Source organism: Podarcis liolepis (genome assembly GCF_965112155.1).
Source record: "Podarcis liolepis genome assembly, chromosome: 8".
NCBI lineage: Eukaryota > Metazoa > Chordata > Lepidosauria > Squamata > Lacertidae > Podarcis > Podarcis liolepis.
The window spans coordinates 87,462,404-87,482,160 of NC_139560.1; the positions used below are offsets into that span (position 1 = coordinate 87,462,404).

The 19,757-nt window shown below is 43.1% G+C and overlaps 1 protein-coding gene across 2 annotated transcripts in view; it reads left to right on the plus strand.

Annotated features, from left to right (window-relative positions):
* CFAP61 (cilia and flagella associated protein 61) overlaps positions 1 to 19,757 on the plus strand; it is a 139,340-nt gene that overhangs the window by 61,722 nt on the left and 57,861 nt on the right. For both annotated transcript variants that reach the window (XM_083519052.1, XM_083519053.1), the window contains one exon: positions 15,183 to 15,310. In XM_083519052.1, the coding sequence (XP_083375178.1) occupies positions 15,183 to 15,310 (128 nt within the window). The remainder of the gene's footprint in view (positions 1 to 15,182; positions 15,311 to 19,757) is intronic.

A 19,757-nucleotide genomic window follows, 5' to 3' on the forward strand; every position in this document is an offset into this window, starting at 1 on the left:
GGTTGGGGGACATAAAATGGACCCACATTTACAACTGCATTCAGCAATATTCTTTACATTTTTCTCAGTGTATTTTTTAGTTTCTTAGCTGTTTATTTATATTTCATAAAATCATGTACACTGCTTGATTATAAAAAAAAACAAATGCACACAAAGCAGTTTACAGAAATAGTGTACTGATGCTAATTGGACATGCAGAATTTTTTAAAACAAGGAAAATGGATTGTGTATCTGTTCATTCCCATGTTTAAGTAAAAAAGGAAGAAATATGCCAAGATACCTCTTCTTTGTTGGTGCTAAGTCATGCAAATCACCTAGAAAAAGATACATAAAGGTTTTTGTGTTGGTTTTATGATGAATGTTACTTTTCTGACACAAAGAACTTATAGCACAGTTCAAATTTTCCATTTCACATTTGCTTAATAGATTTTTGGCTTCACAAATCTCAAGTAGCTAAAATGTTTCAAACTGTGCCTCAACTGTATAGATTGTGGTTTTGAATTCCCCCCATATTTCTAGGAACTTTTTCTCTACTTCTTTACTTTCTGCTACTATTCTATGATGAAATCTCCTCTGTACTTCTATTTTCTAATTCCATTCCTTCCTTTCTGTCCCAATCTTTTAGTAATCCTCAGAAACATTACATTTTACGTTTTTCTAGCACAATTTCACCCTGCTTTTCTTGTGCTTGCTGTCTCATTTATGAAGAATCCTTTTATATACACACATCTCTTTCATTGTCTATAGAACTATATATCTATATTAATATATAGTTTTCTCTATATATATTTATTGTTAAAATAATTCCTGGTTTCCATTTTCTCAAGACCCTCTTTTCTGATTAGTTCATGCTCTTCAAAATAGGATTGGACTAAAACCTAATTAAATACTAACATATTTATGCCTTGATTCCATCCTCCACACATATATATTGTTCTATCGGCTGTTCTGATCCCTTCCACATTCCCTTCTCATGTCCCTTTTCTGCTTCTTCCCAGCATGCCTTCCTTTAATTCCTGGAATTTTCATATTAGAATTTCTCAGTGACATTTCCCCACCAAATTCCCCTACCAGCCATCTCATTGCTGTCCAGATCTTCTGTCCTAGCTGCATCCCATATGCCCTCTCCTATCTCTGTTCACTTGTCTCCTGTGTACTGTCTTACATCTTGGTTGTTCCCGTCACCGGCTTGTCCTCAGTTGCCATAAGGAAAAAAGTGTTTCTATGTGATTTCACCAATGCATCTTGGAACGTAACCCCTGTGTAAATGGGGGGGGGGGGTTGCCTGTATGGGGGGGAAATGTCCTAAATTAGTCCTTTGTTCTACCATGCACAATTCTCTGCCTGTGAAAAGTGACACTATAGGAAAATTGCAGGAGCACTAAAGCTATATAAAGAAGCAAATAATAAACTCATCTCTTTCTGGCCTCTCACAGCCTCTAACATTTAAGGTGTATTGGACCCCAGATGTCTCAGGGCACATGAGGCCAATACCTTGCTGAAACAAAGGATGCCTGGGTCTGGCCATTGCATTGATGGGAGACTGCCTGGGAACCAAGGGCAGTCCTATCAGCAGATGGGTTTCTACTGGCACAATGGGAGGAACCCCTAGACCAGATTTAGGAAATGTGCAAGGGGAGGAGAGGAGGAAATACTCAGTTGCACAAGCAGAAAACTTTGCGCTGACGGAATGTTCACATAGGGCTACTTTGGATTCAAACATACATGTATGTCCCTTTAGGCTCCATGATGGAAGAAAGCCTTGTGCATGCTGCACTAAGTTGCTGTTGTTTGAGATTGATAATTATTGTGTGAAAAAAAATACTTTCTTTGGATTGTATCCAACTAAGTTACACTCAGAATAGACCCTTTGTTTGTTTGCTTGTTTGTTTGTTTGTTTGTTTAATTATGTATTCATTTATTAAATTTGTATTCCACCCTATACCTGTAGATCTCAGGGCAGATCACATTACAGTGGTGCCCGGCAAGACGAATGCCTTGCAAGACGGAAAACTCGCTAGACGAAAGAGTTTTCCGTTTTGGAGGTGCTTCGCAAAACGAATCTCCTATGGGCTTGCTTTGCAAGACGAAAATGTCTTGCGAGTTCCTGCGGGGTTTTTTCCTCCCCCCCCCTTTTTTCTAAGCCACTAATCCGCTTATCAGCTGATCCGATCAGCAGATAAGCCGCTAAAAGCCGCTAATAGCGCTAATCTGCTAATCCTTCAATGGGCTTGCTTCGCAAGACGAAAAAACCGCTAGACGAAGAGAATCACAGAACAGATTCTTTTCGTCTTGCGAGGCACCACTGTATATAAAAAAAGAAAATGCATAATAACAACAAAAACAAAGTCAACCCAATAACCCCCCTTTCCACAATACATTTTAAAAGGGCACTGGATGTCAGTCAGCCAAAGACCTGGTTGAAGAGGAACTTTTTGTGTGTATAAGGTGTGAAGGCGCCAGCCAAACCTCCCTGGGGAGCGCATTCCCCAAACCGTGAGCCACTGCAGAAAAGGCCAGTCCTCATGTTGGCACCCTCTGGCCCTTTCATGAGAAGGGCCTCAGAAGATGATCTCAGGGTCCAGGGTCGGTTCATATGGAGAGAGGCTAGAATTAAGGAACCTAAATTATTCATGAAAATTATTTTCAGTGGTTCTACTCTGAGTAGGACTGACATTGGATACAACCCTTTGGTAATAAGTCTGCTTTTAAATCATCTATCTGCTGTGCTTACTGTTTAGGATTGCCACCAATATTTCTGTATGTGTGTTGCTCAATTTTCTTTGGATTTTTTCTTCCTGACAAAGCTAACTTGATTTATATATTGTACAAGTGTTTTTGTTTTGTCAATAACTTTACAAAATCTGTTATATTAGTCTGCAACTATTAATATTTCCATTTTACTCCAGAAAAGAAAAGAATAAATATTTAGAGCAATGTATTTTTGCATTCCAGTCAGCTAGTTATTCAATTAGTAATGGTTTCTTCATTTGTCAGGACACTGCCAAGGATGCCAAGGAAGGGGAAATTGATCATGTGTGTAATGGGAATTGGAGTTGCTTGTGCGTAAACTGCAAACTGCTCCAAGCTGGTTGTATAGCTAGACCTTTCCCTGGTTTGACAGCCCTTACAACGCGACTGTCTCAGTCACTGGCAGAATCCGTCAGTGGGCGTCTCCTAAACTTCCTCCAACATAAAAATTCCTTGACTCCAAGTCTCCTCCTAGATTCCCTGCGTGGAAGCCTTCTGCGCAGCGTGGGCGTGCCAAGCGGAGGTCCTGTGCTCTCTCCGCTGATTTCACTGGAAGAGTCTCGGAGCCTCCCCTCCGCAGTACTCTCAGCCTCCCCTTTCTCCCTGGTGTCCCCGGGATTTCCTTCCCCAGCAGAAGCTCTCTCTCTCTCCTTGCTAGTTCCCTCCCCTGCATCATTGGAGCGTCTTACCTCTCCTCTTGCCTCTGATGGCAGTTCCCTGACAATGTGGTTTAGAAGAGAATAAAGGTCACAAGAAATTCCACAGATATAGGGATACCAATGGGCTCTTCAATAAGCCATAATAGTTAGAGGTGTTTCACAGGGAGAACAGATTCTTCAGTGAGAGTATCCCTTTTGGATCAAGGGGGAAATGTAGTTTAAACAGAATATCTTTTGACAGTATTATTATTATCCCATGTGAATAATTAGCTTGAGATTAGCTAATTTTTAATAATTGTATTTTAAACATTTATTTTCAACTTACTTTCTCACCATCTGGAAGCAGTCTGCTATCCATCTGTCTTTTTAAATAATGAATATGACCCTGAAATAGGTGCTATAATTAACAGTAATAACTGTTCCATGATGCAGAATAAAAATGTAATATGTTTATTTGATTACTTCTTGATTCTGACCATCCATTGTTCATGTTTTATTGTATCTTTATTGCACTCTGTTAAGTTTTATTATGTACTTCAAGATTGTTGTTTCTCCTGCTGCTGTGAACGCAAAAAGGCTGCAGAATCTCTTGTTATTGTTGAAAGATTTCTCGGCTTGGTAATGGTTTATGAAATACAGGTTTGCATTTCCTAATCCAAAGACAGGTAGAATATTGATCCCAGTCCACTGATCAACTGCAGCCTGGATAATGGCATACTGGTGACCATTATGTGATGAAAGCTGCTGTTGCACAAGCATTAGCTTATGCATTTTCAGTTTGGCAATCCAGACCTCACAGGACTCCATATTAGCAGCTCTGCTGCCCATGCAAAGCCTGAGGCTCCCACTATGAACCTGTTTGCCTGTTGCTGCTTATCCTGTTGGCTGTACAATTGATCTTTTCAGGAGTCTGTATAGTTCCCCCAAATGAAGATTGTTTGGAGCTCAAACTTAACTGCTTAACTCTTCCCAGGAATTTGCTACAGTTTGAGTCCAGGGGTCTGTCAGCCAATTCTGTGGGGCACCAGAATATTTGGCTGTGGAAGTGGGATGTAGACCCAGATTCACAGGCCAGGCTAGTCAGCACTCCGTTTTGGAGGTGGTATTAGTAGAGTCCTGAGATAAGAAAAAGTTGCTTCCCATCGCTGAGAAAGATAAGCACAAGTCTAAAGCCCTGCAGTTCTTTCAGAACTAATCAGAACCACTTTTTGCTCCCGTGTGAAGGTTTCAAGGCATGTTAGAACTGAAAGAGCACTCATCGGGGCATGCAGGGCCTCAGTCACAAAAGTCTCCATATTCATCTTTAAGTTCACAAAAGGAACTCCTCAGCCTGACACCAAACTTGCCCTGGTGCATGGGTCTGTTGGGGGCAGATTACTGCACTTTGCCCACATGTGGAAGAGCAGGTGGACAAGTAGGTTTTGGACACAACATTGGCTGGATATTCTCTAGAGTTCACTTGTTTGCCAATGCATAGCAATCCCACAAACCAAAAGTCTTTTCAGAAGGCAACTCAACGTTTGTTAATCATCAGAGCCATAGAGTCAGTAGTGCCAAAATTGGCAACAAGGGCAGTTAGTTTTCAAGAAAATGAAGTGGAAATTGGGTCGTTTTCAGATCAGCTGAAAATAATATAGAAATCCAAAGGAGCTGAATGGGACTTACTCCCTGATACATGTGCTTTTGAATCTAGCCTTTTAGTAAAGCATCAATCTATGATATTGTAGATGAGATCATGTAAAACTAAGTATGGTTCAACAGTACAGCTTTAATTTAGCAAGGTAGAGAGTGATTTTCCAAGAAGTAACTATTGCTCAAGATTCTGTTGTACGTGAGTAACAAATTGCTAATGATTTGTGTAAAACATGCATGGATGAAAACCCATTATTTATTCTACCATCACTTGTTCCATGTAGTTGATGATTTTATAGCACTAGCAGTCATGCAAACACATTTGTTTTGAGCTGATGGATGATCATAAATTTTCTCACTGTAAATGTCAGCAGGTTTGTGTATTGCTGCCATTACATCTTGTCTGGAAGCCTGAGCATTATGCAATTATGAGGAGGCAGCAGATGGCATCATTAACAAGAATGCTCTGAATGTTTACCACTTATGTGCATGTGTGAAATTAAAAGTAAGGTGACCTATCCTCACTTTGAAAGCATGATGTCAGTAGTATACAGGTGTTAATGTTGTTTTCCATAAACTGGAATATTCATTCTGGCCTGCAAAGCTGGTTCTTTCTTCATTAACCTTTAGCACAAATCTTACGGGTTGATATCCTGCTGAGTGTGATGAGAGCTGTTTGGAAAGGCGAGATAAATATTATTCTTCAAATACTAATACTCAGCAATGCCCCCAAAGCGAGATGCACATTTCTGTTTATATCCCATTGTTGCTATTCAGTTGTGCTGTGATTATTAATTTAAGTATAAAATCTGGATGCCATATGGCACACCAAGACAGAATTTCAAAACTTATTCTATAGCAGTTCTGAAAGTAGGGAAACATATTTTTGTGTATTTCTGTTGTCTTATGTGCATTCACAGAAAAGACAGTACGCTCATCCACAGTTGTTTAATATGAATAGTAAGTTTCCTGTACTTCCATGATGTTCTGCTCCAGATCACTGTCATCCCACACTTCCTTCTCCCTCCGTTCAGATTTTCTCATACTAGGAATACTCTGAAAAGGAGAAAGTACAGTATGAGAAAATCTGGACTGAGGGAGGGGAAAGTGTGAGAGGGCAGTGATTTGGAGAACATAATATGGACAAAAGAGAAATAATGAAGGTACAGGAAGCTTACCATCCACATAAAACATGACCCCACTATCAGTGGGGTTCTGTGATTTAATCCTACTTTGAAAGTATGGAAGTGTAGCTGTGTTAGAGACATTATAGGCCTGGGGTATTGTAGGCAAGATATTGTGATAGAACGAGAGGCTGGTCTTGACAAGCCAGGCAGCCTGCTGAGTTTTGGCACATTAAATCTCAGCAAGTGTTTTCTGGGACCCAGCTGCGAGTGTTTCACAGAGGTGCAGCAGGAACTTTCCTGGGTTAGACTCAGAACAGAAGCTCTTTCAAAATTAAATGCATATCAAATGGAAATGTCTGACATTTGAAGTCACATTATTAAGGGCTCAGAGCATCAAAGTGTTAGATTGAATTTAAGTATGTAACAACATTAGCTATACTGAAGTAGATTCGAACATGCCTTTTGAGGAGCAAAATAGTGTTTTATTTTAATTTTTTTTATAACAGTAAACATTGAATATTGTATTGGAATGTGTGTGATTGTGCAAACTGAATTAAAATTTGTGACCCTGCATGCAAAATCACATTTTACCAGTTTTCTGCATGAAAGTATCAGGCGCCTATCAAAAATAATATTTCATGCAGAGTTTTTGAAGTAAAGGGGGAAAGTTCTTAAAACATGTTTTTAAAACGCAGCAGTGTTCTTAAAGCATTGCATGTAATGAGTGTAGTTCTGGGCCTGGGTGCGTCACTGCTGTCTCCGTGGGGAGGTGTCTAGATGCCTCTTGAGGATCAGCATGGACTTGAACTTGGAGGAGCAACACAGAGTGTTGAGGCTCCTCTCTTTTTCAAAAATATAAAACAGAATCACCCTTGGCCACTTTGTAAGTTGAAGGTAAGAGACAGGCAGCCCATGCCCAGCAGACAAACAGTAGAGAAAGGACCTTTCCCCATTTCTAATCTTAAAAAAACCCACATTTTGTATAGGTTGTCAGATGCTCTGAAAGTAGTGCACAGATAACCTCAATAGGTTTTCAAGAAGGGTTGGGGAAAGGGAAGGGTCCCTTCCTCACAGCCTGAAGGGGATGAATGAGTCTCTCTTTCTTTCTGATGAGTGAAAGAAGGGGGCCTTGTATTCCCACTGCTTACCAGTATGGGGTGTTAGGGGAGGGATAGTACCTCTAGTGCGAGACACCTTGTACTCCTTTGGTCCCCAGCCTGCACTCCACTCTCACCTGTGGTTCCTAGAAGCTGTTAGCATGTGAAAGCAGCCTCACCCGGGAAACAGCTTCAACTGGCTGGCTAAACCAGGTGAGGGTAGCCAATGGGTCTCAAATCCTCTGTGAGTTAGGGCCACTCCCTGCATGTGAAGACAGGCTCTGGCAGATTGAGCGGACAAGGCCAACAGTGGGTCTAGAAGGCTGTTTCTGCACATGCTGTAGAGGGAAGTGAAGGGCAGATGGGGCTTATCAACCTGGGAAGCTAGCCCATCTAGGAGAAGGAAAACTCTGATCCTAAACCTTCCCTGCCTTGCAGGATATCGTCAGGTGATGAAAAAACTAAATCCGGAGTGGAGTCCCTAAGGCAGTTAGATGGTGTCATGTACGCCTCCTTCTGGCAACTCCTGCAGCCAAGCTGGTGCCAAACATATTGCTCTGCTTTCCTTTGGAGCACATAGAATCATAGAATAGAATCATAGAATCATAGAGTTGGAAGAGACCACAAGGGCCATCGAGTCCAACCCCCTGCCAAGCAGGAAACACCATCAGAGCACTCCTGACATATGGTTGTCAAGCCTCTGCTTAAAGACCTCCAAAGAAGGAGACTCCACCACACTCCTTGGCAGCAAATTCCACTGTCGAACAGCTCTTACTGTCAGGAAGTTCTTCCTAATGTTTAGGTGGAATCTTCTTTCTTGTAGTTTGGATCCATTGCTCCGTGTCCGCTTCTCTGGAGCAGCAGAAAACAACCTTTCTCCCTCCTCTATGTGATATCCTTTTATATATTTGAACATGGCTATCATATCACCCCTTAACCTCCTCTTCTCCAGGCTAAACATGCCCAGCTCCCTTAGCCGTTCCTCATAAGGCATCGTTTCCAGGCCTTTGACCATTTTGGTTGCCCTCTTCTGGACATGTTCCAGTTTGTCAGTGTCCTTCTTGAACTGTGGTGCCCAGAACTGGACACAGTACTCCAGGTGAGGTCTGACCAGAGCAGAATACAGTGGCACTATTACTTCCCTTGATCTAGATGCTATACTCCTATTGATGCAGCCCAGAATTGCATTGGCTTTTTTAGCTGCCACGTCACACTGTTGGCTCATGTCAAGTTTGTGGTCAACCAAGACTCCTAGATCCTTTTCACATGTACTGCTCTCAAGCCAGGTGTCACCCATCTTGTATTTGTGCCTCTCATTTTTTTTGCCCAAGTGCAAACATCAGTGAGGCCAAGAGAAGGGTCTTGTCATCTGGGCAGCCCAGGACTTTCATATACACTGCCCAGCCTTGCACCCCAGGGAGGTCACTTCAGTGTTGTTAACGCAGCAGCTTGACTTCACCCCCAGAGGTGCAGTCGATTGTCTTTAAAGACAGGTGGATGTCGTCAAGAAGTGGTGATGCCTCCTTTGCTGCCATTGGCTTAGCTGCTCTTACTACAAAGTGTGACTGAGCAGGCAAGTGCTTCTTCAAGGTAGTAGCAGCTTCAGAAGGCAAGGTATAAATAGAAAGAAAGAGTAGAGAGGTGTGGAGGATACAGCAGACCAAGAGAACAGGAATGGAGATATTGAGGAGGTCAAGGGTCCAAGGAAAGAAATGGCAGAGGAAACAGACATGAGATGAGTCTCCTCCTGTAGAGAAAGGCAGGGCAAAATTATCAGATGAGTAAGAGTAATAAAAATGCTAGGAGACTGACAGAAGTGGGGTAGATTAGAGTAGCCCAGAGGAATTAGAATGAACAAGAGAATGGAAAGTGGGAGATGAAGAAGGAAACTGTAGATGGGCAGTTATCAGTGGAGGGTTGAAAAAAGTGAAAAGAAGTGTTATATGTAGGATAGGCAATTTCTGTTTTTGTCTGAGGTATAGCAATACAATTCTGCTCCCCAGTATGACAATCCAGAGGGAGTGTAAAGTGACTCAATTGTGGTTTCCATGGTTACTGCATAGCTTGCTGACTGACCTCCTGCTGCCATCTTGAAGCCAACTGGCCTGAAACAACACAGACTTGAAAAGGGTTCCTGCTCTATTTCATCACCTAGCAGACTTCATCTTCTGTTCATTTATTGGATGTGTGTATGCATCAGTACTGTCTGGGGGAAGCCATGTTTCATATAGTAGGATGCTCAGAGACAACACACTCAGAGTGACTACATTAGTAGTGTATTCAGTGATCCATTCTTGTACATCAGACTAACTTGCAGCCAGCAATTGTATCAACGATCCATTGTATCACAGAGTCTGAACAAGGGGAATACAACAGTTTTTGTTGATTTATTCTTTCTTGCACCTCTAATTTGTTCTTCTTTTAAAAGAGAATGAAATAGAAGATACCTTAACAGCATTTTTCAGGCAGATTCACTGTTGTAGAAGCTCAGAATGGGTGTTATAGTACTGGAATTAGCAGGTGGTTGGTTATTTGTATGGCAAGCTGTTCTACATTAAATGCCTTACCAAAAGTTTTTTTTTAAAGGTATTTAAGCCACATATAAATATTTATAGTTTGATAGCAATGTATGTACACTGATCATGGATTTGGCTTCATAAATGTATGGCCAGAGGAACACAAATAATATATTGATTTAAATCTTGCTTGTTGTGCTAGAGAAAGGAAGTAGTTAATACTGGAGACACTAGCTGTGCTGACATGAGATTTGCAGTATGCCCATGAGTTTGTGAAATAGTGTGCCTCTTCCCCAAAGTCCTGTGTATGCATTTTAAGTGGAGGTAAATTGTTACTTAAAATAGATGGAGTTGACTTGCCTCATGCAAAAGTGATCCTTGAATTTCACACCAGAAATGCCCCCCTTGCCAGCAACTGCCAGAGAAGTCACAGGAGAGCACTCTGCCCTCCCAGGTGGAAACAATGTGACAGGCGGCCACAGCAGGAATGGCTAAGCTCAACACAAGGCCTAGTGCTTGTATTCACAGATAATAAATCTTGCTCTGTTGCATATTAGTTAATGATTACTTGTTCAGGGCTCACAGAATTGGGGTAGCCTTCAAAGGAAGGAAAATGGAAAAAATAAATCTTCTTTATCTTTCCCCTTCTCTTGAATCCTTCTACCATTGTGCCATATAGTATAAAAATTACTTAAAATACATACAAAATATTCAATAGTGCTTTATTGACATGTGACATGGGCATCTAGTTGGCTACTGTAAGAACAGAATCCAAAAGGGCAAAATTCTTGATTCTGTGCATGCTTATGTAGGAGTAAATCCCATTGAATGGAATAGGCATTAGATTGCTATGCAAGCTACAGTAGTACATGCCATTTGTGAAGAATAAAGCAGACTTGCAGTCATTTTTCTTCGGATGGCCTGAAGCAGATTAAGGAAGTAAACCCCCATACCAACCATTTATTAATATACTTTTAACCCACTTTTCAAACAATTTGTATCCCAAAGTGACTCAGATCAATTAAAAAGAGAGAAGGGGGTAAGCGCTGCCCTCCAGCTTCCCAGCACCACATGGGGGAAGGGAGTTCCTGGCCGACTGAGAGAGTACACAGCTCTGCTTACCCTTAGACAAAGCTGGCCCTCCAGCTGTTTTGGGACTACAACTCCCGTCATCCCTAGCTGACAGGACCAGTGGTCAGAGATGATGGGAACTGGAGTCCCAAAACAGCTGGAGGGCCAAGTTTGGTCATGCTTGCCCTTAGACCTTTCTGCTGCCTCCAGGTAAGCAGTTATTTACTGCAGTGCTGCTTTTTCCCAATTAGCCTAAAATGTTTCATAAGTTTCCCTAAGAACAACTCAAAAGTAGCATGTAAGAGCTTTTAGACTAGGGTTTTAAGAAGCTAAAAGTTTACTTAAAAGATATAAAAAGAAGGTAGTTCTTAGGAAGAAGGTTTAAACCCAAGAAACATTATATGCACACAAAGGAATCTCCCCAACTTTGAGCAAAAGAACAAAATCCATCCATTTTCTCTGTCTAGACACAGTAAGCTTAGTAAGGATTGCCATTCATAAACTTAGCACCAAAGCAAGACACTGGCAGATGTAGTCTGTGACTCATATGCCCCACAATCAAGGTTCAATCAGGTTCTTGGGTATTAATTCCCAACTGCATACAGACAGTGGCGTAGCGTGGGGGGTGCCAGGGGTGCCAGCCGCACCGGGCGCAACATCTGGGGGGGGCGCTCGCTGCCTCCGGAGTCGCCGAAGAGCCTCGGGCGCAGGCTGTAGCGGAGCCGCATGTCTCGTGGAACTGACGAGCTGTGCGCGCGTCCGGGCTGAAGGCGCCCGGCAGGCAGCGGCTCTCAGCGCTCGCCGCGGAGGACGCGCCAGGCAGCCCCTCCTCACAGCCCCGCCTCCGCCGCTGCTGCTGCAGCTGCTGGGCCGTTGCATTTTCCTCGCCTCTCTGCCCCCCTCCTCCTCCGGGCAAGCGGCGTCGTTTGGGCAGCAGCGCCAGCGGCAACTCGCAGGTTAGAGGTTAGGGGGGGCGCAAATTACGTGCCTTGCCCCGGGTTAGGGGGCGCAAATTACTTGCGTTGCCCCGGGTGCTGACAACTCACGCTACGCCGCTGCATACAGACTGTGCATGACACATGCATCTTCAGTGGGTTTTCCAGCTCCCACTTTGAACCCAGACAAGTCAGTTTGGCAAGCCACCCCATAACCCTCAAACAAACCTATACCCCAGGTTTCTGTTTTTATGACATAGTACAGTCTAATAAGGTGAAGTCCATCCTCTTCACACTTACAAACTAAAAAGACAAGACATGCAAGGGAAGGGAAGTAACAGGAAAAGATAGAGAAGGGTGAGCAGTTTTTCAAGTTCAGAATGAAGTTGTGATTTAGAAGCAGGTGTTTTTATCTAATGGGGTTAGGTTGATTTACCTTTCCTGGTGTTGTTGGTGGCTCTTGTCCACCCTATTACATTTTCATAGAATCATAGAATCCTAGAGTTGGAAGAGACCACAAGGGCCATCGAGTCCAACCCCCTGCCAAGCAGGAAACACCATCAGAGCACTCCTGACATATGGTTGTCAAGCCTTTGCTTAAAGAACTCCAAAGAAGGAGACTCCACCACACTCCTTGGCAGCAAATTCCACTGTCAAACAGCTCTTACTGTCAGGAAGTTCTTCCTAATGTTTAGGTGGAATCTTCTTTCTTGTAGTTTGGATCCATTTCCTTGTAGTTTGGATCCATTTCCTTGTAGTTTGGATCCATTGCTCCGTGTCCGCTTCTCTGGAGCAGCAGTCTTTTCCTTATTTCAGCATTTGTAGGCAGTCCAGCAGTCCTGTCACTGACCACTTCTTAGGATAGCCTACAGTTACTCCCAGCAGCTCTGTCCCATTATATCATCTACCTAGAAGGATGGGGTGGTAGCAGAGGCCTCTTTTTAAGGCCCCCTGTACTTCCTTGCTGGCTGATAAAGAAGCAGCATTGGAGTCAAGAGACTGTAGCCCCTCAAGCCTTTGCCCTTCTCTTTCTCTCCCCAGAAAACCACTCTCCTTCCTCTGTTCCTACCTCTGAGCTCCATGAGCTCATCTTTAAAAGCAACAGCTGCTCCAGGCCCTGCCATTCTCTAGGCTCAGCCTGCTGAGTTGCAGCAGTACTCCGGCTCCTGTAGAGGGTGGATTGGTGTCTCTTTAACAGGGCAGCCGTTGTAACGGGCAGATATTCAGTGCATGTCTACACAACCGATCACTAATGTTAACTATCAACACACACACAAATTTCTGAGAATTGTTTTTCATATGAGTGCTAAGAATTTTGTTAGAGATCTCTTCCCATTCAACAACAATTCAGAGATCCCAAGCAGTGGCGTAGTGTGGGTTGTCAGCACCTGGGGCAAGGCAAGTAATTTGTGCCCCCTAACCCGTGGATTTGCACCCCCTAACCCTAACCCCCAGATGTTGCGCCCGGTGCGGCCGGCCCCCCCTGCACCCCCAACGCTACGCCACTGATCCCAAGTAAGAAGGAAGAATTAAACTAGTATGTCTGCAGTGCTGCTGTACCTGAAATACATCTTTTGAAATTACTAGGTATGTAATCATCAAAGAATGTTGTAGAACATATAAAGGAATATTTTTAGGGACACCACTTGACTGATACTAGTCGCTGACATTGGCCACTGGATGTCATGATTGCACTGCAAAAGTATTATCAGAGGAAAAACATATATCTGGAGTTTAAAAAAAATTTCTTAAAAAGAACACACATTTAAATTGTTAACACTTTTATCTTCAGGAATATGTTTCCTTTATTTGGATTCTGTACTGGAATTTTGTGGTTTTTCAGGCCAGCAAAGTGAGTCAGCAGCTAAACCTGTTCACAGAATCCAATTTTTAACTCTGCTTAAAACTTTAGAGCAGCTCCAAGCACTATCATCGTTGTGAGCAACAGCAGGGTCACACCTAGAATCACAAAATCATAGAATTGTAGAGTTGGAAGGGGTCATCCAGTCTAACCCCCTGCAAGGCAGGAATCTCAATTAGATCATAAAAGACAGATCATAAGACAGACCTCTGGTTAAATATCTCCAAGGAAGGAGAGTCCACTGCAGATGTAGCTGTCGAACAGCTCTTCCTGTCAGAAAGTTCTTCCTGATGTTTAGTCTGAGTCTCATTTCTTGTAACTTGAATCCATTGGTTTGGGTCCTGGCTTCCAGAGGAGGAGAAAACAAGCTTGCTCCTTCATCCATGTAACAGCCCTTTAGATATTTGAAGATGGCTATCATATCTCCTCTCAGACCCCTCTTTTCCAGGCTAAACATACCCAGTTTGCTCAACTGTTCCTCATAAGGCTTGGTTTCCAGACCCTCTGTCATCTTGGTCGCCCTCCCCTGCACACATTCCAGCTTGTCATTATCCTTCTTAAATTGTGCCCAGAACCGGACACAGTGTTCCAGGTATGGTTTGAAACTGCTGGAAAGATTAAGGCTTTTACTTCCCTTGATGTGGACACTCGACTTTTGTTGATGAAGCCTAGAATAGCTTTAGCTTATTTTACTGCTGCATCACATTCGTGGTCTACTAAGACCCCTAAATCCTTTATTAGTGTACTACTGGCAAGCCAGGTGTCCCCCATCTTATATTTGTGTGCTGGTTCTTCCTGCCTAAGTGTAGAACCTTACATTTGTCCCTGTTGAAATTCATTTTGTTAGTTTGGGCTTAGTTCTCCAAAGCTATTTTAATATGGTATTTATATTGGCTTGCTACAATGGTCAGCTGTCTTTCACAACAATGGCTCATCATTTTCAATAAATTTTCTGTTCTTTTCTCATAGGAATGAAATTAACTATATCACAAATTGTTTACTCGTGATCTGTGGTGGCAGCTCCATAGAAGTACAATGTATGCCATTCCTTCAAATTTTGGAATATCTGTGTATGGTTGATAGGGACGCGGGTGGCGCTGTGGGTAAAACCTCAGCACCTAGGACTTGCCGCATGGTCGGCGGTTCGAATCCCCGTGGCGGGGTGCGCTCCCGTCGTTCGGTCCCAGCGCCTGCCAACCTAGCAGTTCGAAAGCACCTCCGGGTGCAAGTAGATAAGTAGGGACTGCTTGGAAGGTAAACGGCGTTTCCGTGTGCTGCACTGGCTCGCCAGATGCAGCTTGTCACGCTGGCCACGTGACCCGGAAGTGTCTCCGGACAGCGCTGGGCCCCGGCCTCTTAAGTGAGATGGGCGCACAACCCTAGAGTCTGTCAAGACTGGCCCGTAAGGGCAGGGGTCCCTTTACCTTTACCTTTATGTATGGTTGAGACTGTTTCCTTAGTAATGCTGTTAGAAATCATTTAAAGAGTTCTCATCATTTTGTCATCACTTCCTTTTGTTAACTCCTCTTGCAGGTAAAGTATGCATTGAACCACTTTAATCGGAAGTTGTCCTTGGAGCCTAAAGTGTCGGTGAATGCTAGAATTGTAGTAGTTGGGGCATCAAATGTGGGAATCTCCTTCCTAGAAACATTGACTTTTTGGTAAGTATTTAATGTGTGTAGCTTCTTATAATTAGGGAAATCCTGTATGCTTTAATATTTCTCTGGTTTTTTTTCTACATTTGAGTTTCTTCAGCTTTTCTAACTTACTTATGCTACTGTGACCCAAAGCTCTGTGTGCACATTGAGTCTTCCTTCCACCTTCCACCTTCACTCGCATGTTGGGGATGTCTCAGGCTGCCTCTGATGTGTATACAACAAATAAGATTGCTCTAGGTACCTAGGTGTTTCCTGCAGCAAGCACTTACAGGGCAGGCAACATACCCCTTACAGCAAAGCATTAGAAATGGGAATATTCACTTAATCCCACTCATTGCTTGCAGGGGGCTTCCTTCCTTCTTCCTTTGCAGAATTTATGCCCTGGGAATGCAGAGGTGAGGAGAAGAGTATGTTGCCAGCTAGAGAATGAGGGATTTATGATGACTGTAACACTTTCCTCCCAGCCAGAGTACCAACATGGAACAGGTCTGCTTAGTGCATAGTGGCATTCTCAAATTAACCTTCCTACCGTTTCCCTCTACTTTCCTTCCCTTTCATGCATAGTCTTTTAAACTGGTTGCTTGAGGAAAGGTCCAGGGTCTTCTTTTGACTTGCACAAAGCAAATACTGTAGGTGATTTAGAAATAAATGTGCATCTCTGTTTACGTGCAGAGGGGAGGCTCAGCCAAGCTGGGTATTGTAGACGTGTCTGTGTGGTTATTTTAAGAAGTACATACATCTTCCCCTCCAGATGGGTGGGGTATTAATAATAATAATAATTTAAATAATGTTTGTGATGGGAAAGCAGTGTAACAGCAGTGTACCCATGGCAAGCAAGTTTGCCTCATAAAGTGTGGACAGTTATGCATGGGGTTCAGATGGCCCTATCCGTAAAGTGAGTCTCTTGCTCTAAGGGTAACTCACAATGTGTTTATTTTAAAGTATTTTAGCCAACATTTCTAGTTTTTGCACTCAAGGTGGTCTACAGAATAAGAGTTTAAGGCTGAACCCTATGTATGCTTGCTTGAACTCAGTATAATTTACTTTTGATTAAACACAAATAACATTGCAAAACAAATAATTAAAACAATACTTGAAACCATTGTTGTTCATGCTCTCATAACTTCCAAATGAGATTACAGTGGTACCTCGGGTTAAGTACTTAATTCGTTCCGGAGGTCCGTTCTTAACCTGAAACTGTTCTTAACCTGAAGCACCACTTTAGCTAATGGGGCCTCCCGCTGCCGCCACGCTGCCAGAGCACGATTTCTGTTCTCATCCTGAAGCAAAGTTCTTAACCCAAGGTAATATTTCTGGGTTAGCGGAGTCTGTAACCTGAAGCGTATGTAACCTGAGGTACCACTGTACTGCAATGAGTCTGCCTTTGATGACTTCTCAGGCACTTGAGTTTGTCCAAAAACGTTTTGTTAGATTGTTGATGAAGATGGGTCATACAGAATACATCTCACCAGTTCTTAATTAAACTACTGCCGATCACTTCCAAGCACAATTCAAACTTCTGTTGCTTAGCTTTGAAACCTACAGAGTTTGGGAACTAGGGTATTTGAAGGAATGCCTACAGCTACTGAAAATAAAACTGTAGGAGTCTTCAGCAAAAGTATCTCTGTGTTTTTATTTTTTGTATACATAATTTTAGGTGAGCTTTTCATTCAGACAATTTCCCATAGTTTTGCCTGCAAACATGCCAAATATGCACTCTTTAAGTCCTTCCAGAACCGAGCCACCATTATTTCTACTACCACTAGCATATATCCTACAACAAACAAGCATATGTACCTCAACAAATGCATTTAATAATATTTAATAATGCTAACTGTGGAGTTTTCATGGTGGCTTCACCTATTACTTTATTTATTTTTTGAAATATGGTGTCTCCGAATTTTGTAAATAAAATCAAACCTCTAAAAATAAACAAATTAAAAAATACCACAGCAGCAAAGAAGTATCATGCCATTTAAACAGGCCTGGAAAAATGAGATCAATTTCCCTTCTTTAGTCCTTTTGTGGGACAAAGGCAGTAATTGCAGACCTACTCACAGTGACACACACCAGAGCAAGACCTGAGCCAAGAAGGTGAACAAACTGGACAGGAGAATGTTCTGGGATTTTAAAACTGGCCACAATTTTATTGATTCCAGATATAGGTTGGATTTGGCTTAGGCATTGGGTATATATCCCTCACAGACCCTCTGGTGGGGGGCTATCACATGATAGCCTCAAGCCCAGGATTAATGGGTCATCTGCAAGCTGGAGGTCAACACGTATGACCCTCCCAAGCCACTAAAGGAAGCTCTATAGCACATCTACCACATGCCTTGGCTTTTGGACAGAGGCTTCCTAGTAGATCCCTCTAACAGTGTAGCATGTTATTGCACAGTTCTGAGGTGAGAGTGATGCACCACTGCAACACACACATGTTGTTAGAGTAGAAGGATTCCACCTTATCCGCCAAAGTTGTGACTGCTGCTGTGGGGAAGGCAAACATGCCCAATGCCAATCTGTTTGGAGGAAAATTTCTTCCTGGTTCTGAAAAGGGCAACCATTACTGAACCACAGCAAAGTCAATGGATGCAGTGCCCTAGAAGGAAAAGGTTAGCACACACAAACCCACAGCATCGTTGAATATGTGGCGGGTAGGGAGGGTTGTTCTTCGGCCAACTGCAGTCTCTGGGATTGGGTGCAGCCAGCTTCTATCAGGTCCCAAGCCCTGCTCACCTGACCTGGCCAGTTTGGCCATAATTCAAATGAACAGGTGGTGGGAAAGCCTGCCAATCTCCAGCAGCTGGCCTAGGAATTCCCCAAGGGCTGACCACCTAGCCCTGGCATTGCTCCCTAGGGGTAGGACTTCGGCATAACAGGCCACAACAACCACCCAGTGTGTGATGAGGGAAGTTGCATCTACCCAATCTTCCACCTTACCTCTCTGTGCCTTGTGGCTCCAGAGGTTTTTCTCTCAGCCCAGCTCACTTCCAACTTAGCTATGAGAAAAGTGGAAAAATAAAGAAAAATGAAAAAATGGAAAGCTATTGCGGTATAGTGGTTAGTGTGTCTGACTGGCACCTGGGAGACCAAGGTTCAAATCATCACTCAGCCATGAAGCTCACCGGTTGTGGGAATTAAATGAGGAAAGGGAGACCCATGTATGCCTCCTTGAACTCCAGGGAGAAAAAGGTGGGATATAAAGGCAATAAATAAAATAAAGATAAAAGTGCTAACACTAGAGCAACTGAACATAAGGAGGTTTATTTCCCTTTAAAAATTGGTCAACCTGCCTTAGATGTAAGCAAACATGTTAAGAACAAACTTAGAATAGAATCATAGAATTGCAGAGTTGGAAGGGGGCTGAAGGATCATCTTGTCCACCCAGCAACCTCCAAGGAAGGAGAATCCATAACCTCACAAGGGAGTCCATTCCACTGTCGAACAGCTCTTACTGTCAGAAAGTTTTTTCTGATGTTTATTTAGAATCACCTTCTTTGTAACTTGAATCCACTGGTTTGAGTCCTACCCTCTAGAGCAGGAGAAAACAAGCTTTGTTCCATCTTCCACTGTGTCCAGTTCTGGGCACCACAGTTCAAGAAGGACACTGACAAACTAGAACGTGTCCAGAGGAGGGCAACCAAAATGGTCAAAGGCCTGGAAACGATGCCTTATGAGGAACGGCTAAGGGAGCTGGGCATGTTTAGCCTGGAGAAGAGGAGGTTAAGGGGTGATATGATAGCCATGTTCAAATATATAAAAGGATGTCACATAGAGGAGGGAGAAAGGTTGTTTTCTGCTGCTCCAGAGAAGCGGGCACGGAGCAATGGATCCAAACTACAAGAAAGAAGATTCCACCTAAACATTAGGAAGAACTTCCTGACAGTAAGAGCTGTTTGACAGTGGAATTTGCTGCCAAGGAGTGTGGTGGAGTCTCCTACTTTGGAGGTCTTTAAGCAGAGGCTTGACAACCATATGTCAGGAGTGCTCTGATGGTGTTTCCTGCTTGGCAGGGGGTTGGACTCGATGGCCCTTGTGGTCTCTTCCAACTCTATGATTCTATGATTCTATGACAGCCCTTGAGATATTTGAAGATGCCTATCCTATCTCCTCTGAGTCTCCTCTTTCTCAGGCTAGACATACCCAACTCCCTCAACCGTTCCTCATAAGATTGTTTTCCAGACCTTTTATTATCTTGGTCTCCCTTCTCCGTAGCAAATGTACCCTCCAGATGTTGATGTGCTCCAACTCTCAGTATCCCTGAACAATGACCACCCCCTTGGCTACCCCTGCTCTATGCCATACAATTTAGGCCTTTTAAACTCCACCTTCCCCTTTCCCACACCTTGGTTCATTTAAACCAGGGTAGATAACTTTTTGTTTTCCTTATGTTGGATTCCAACTGACATCAGCGACAGCCAGCATGACCCAGTGATGAAGGATGCTGGGA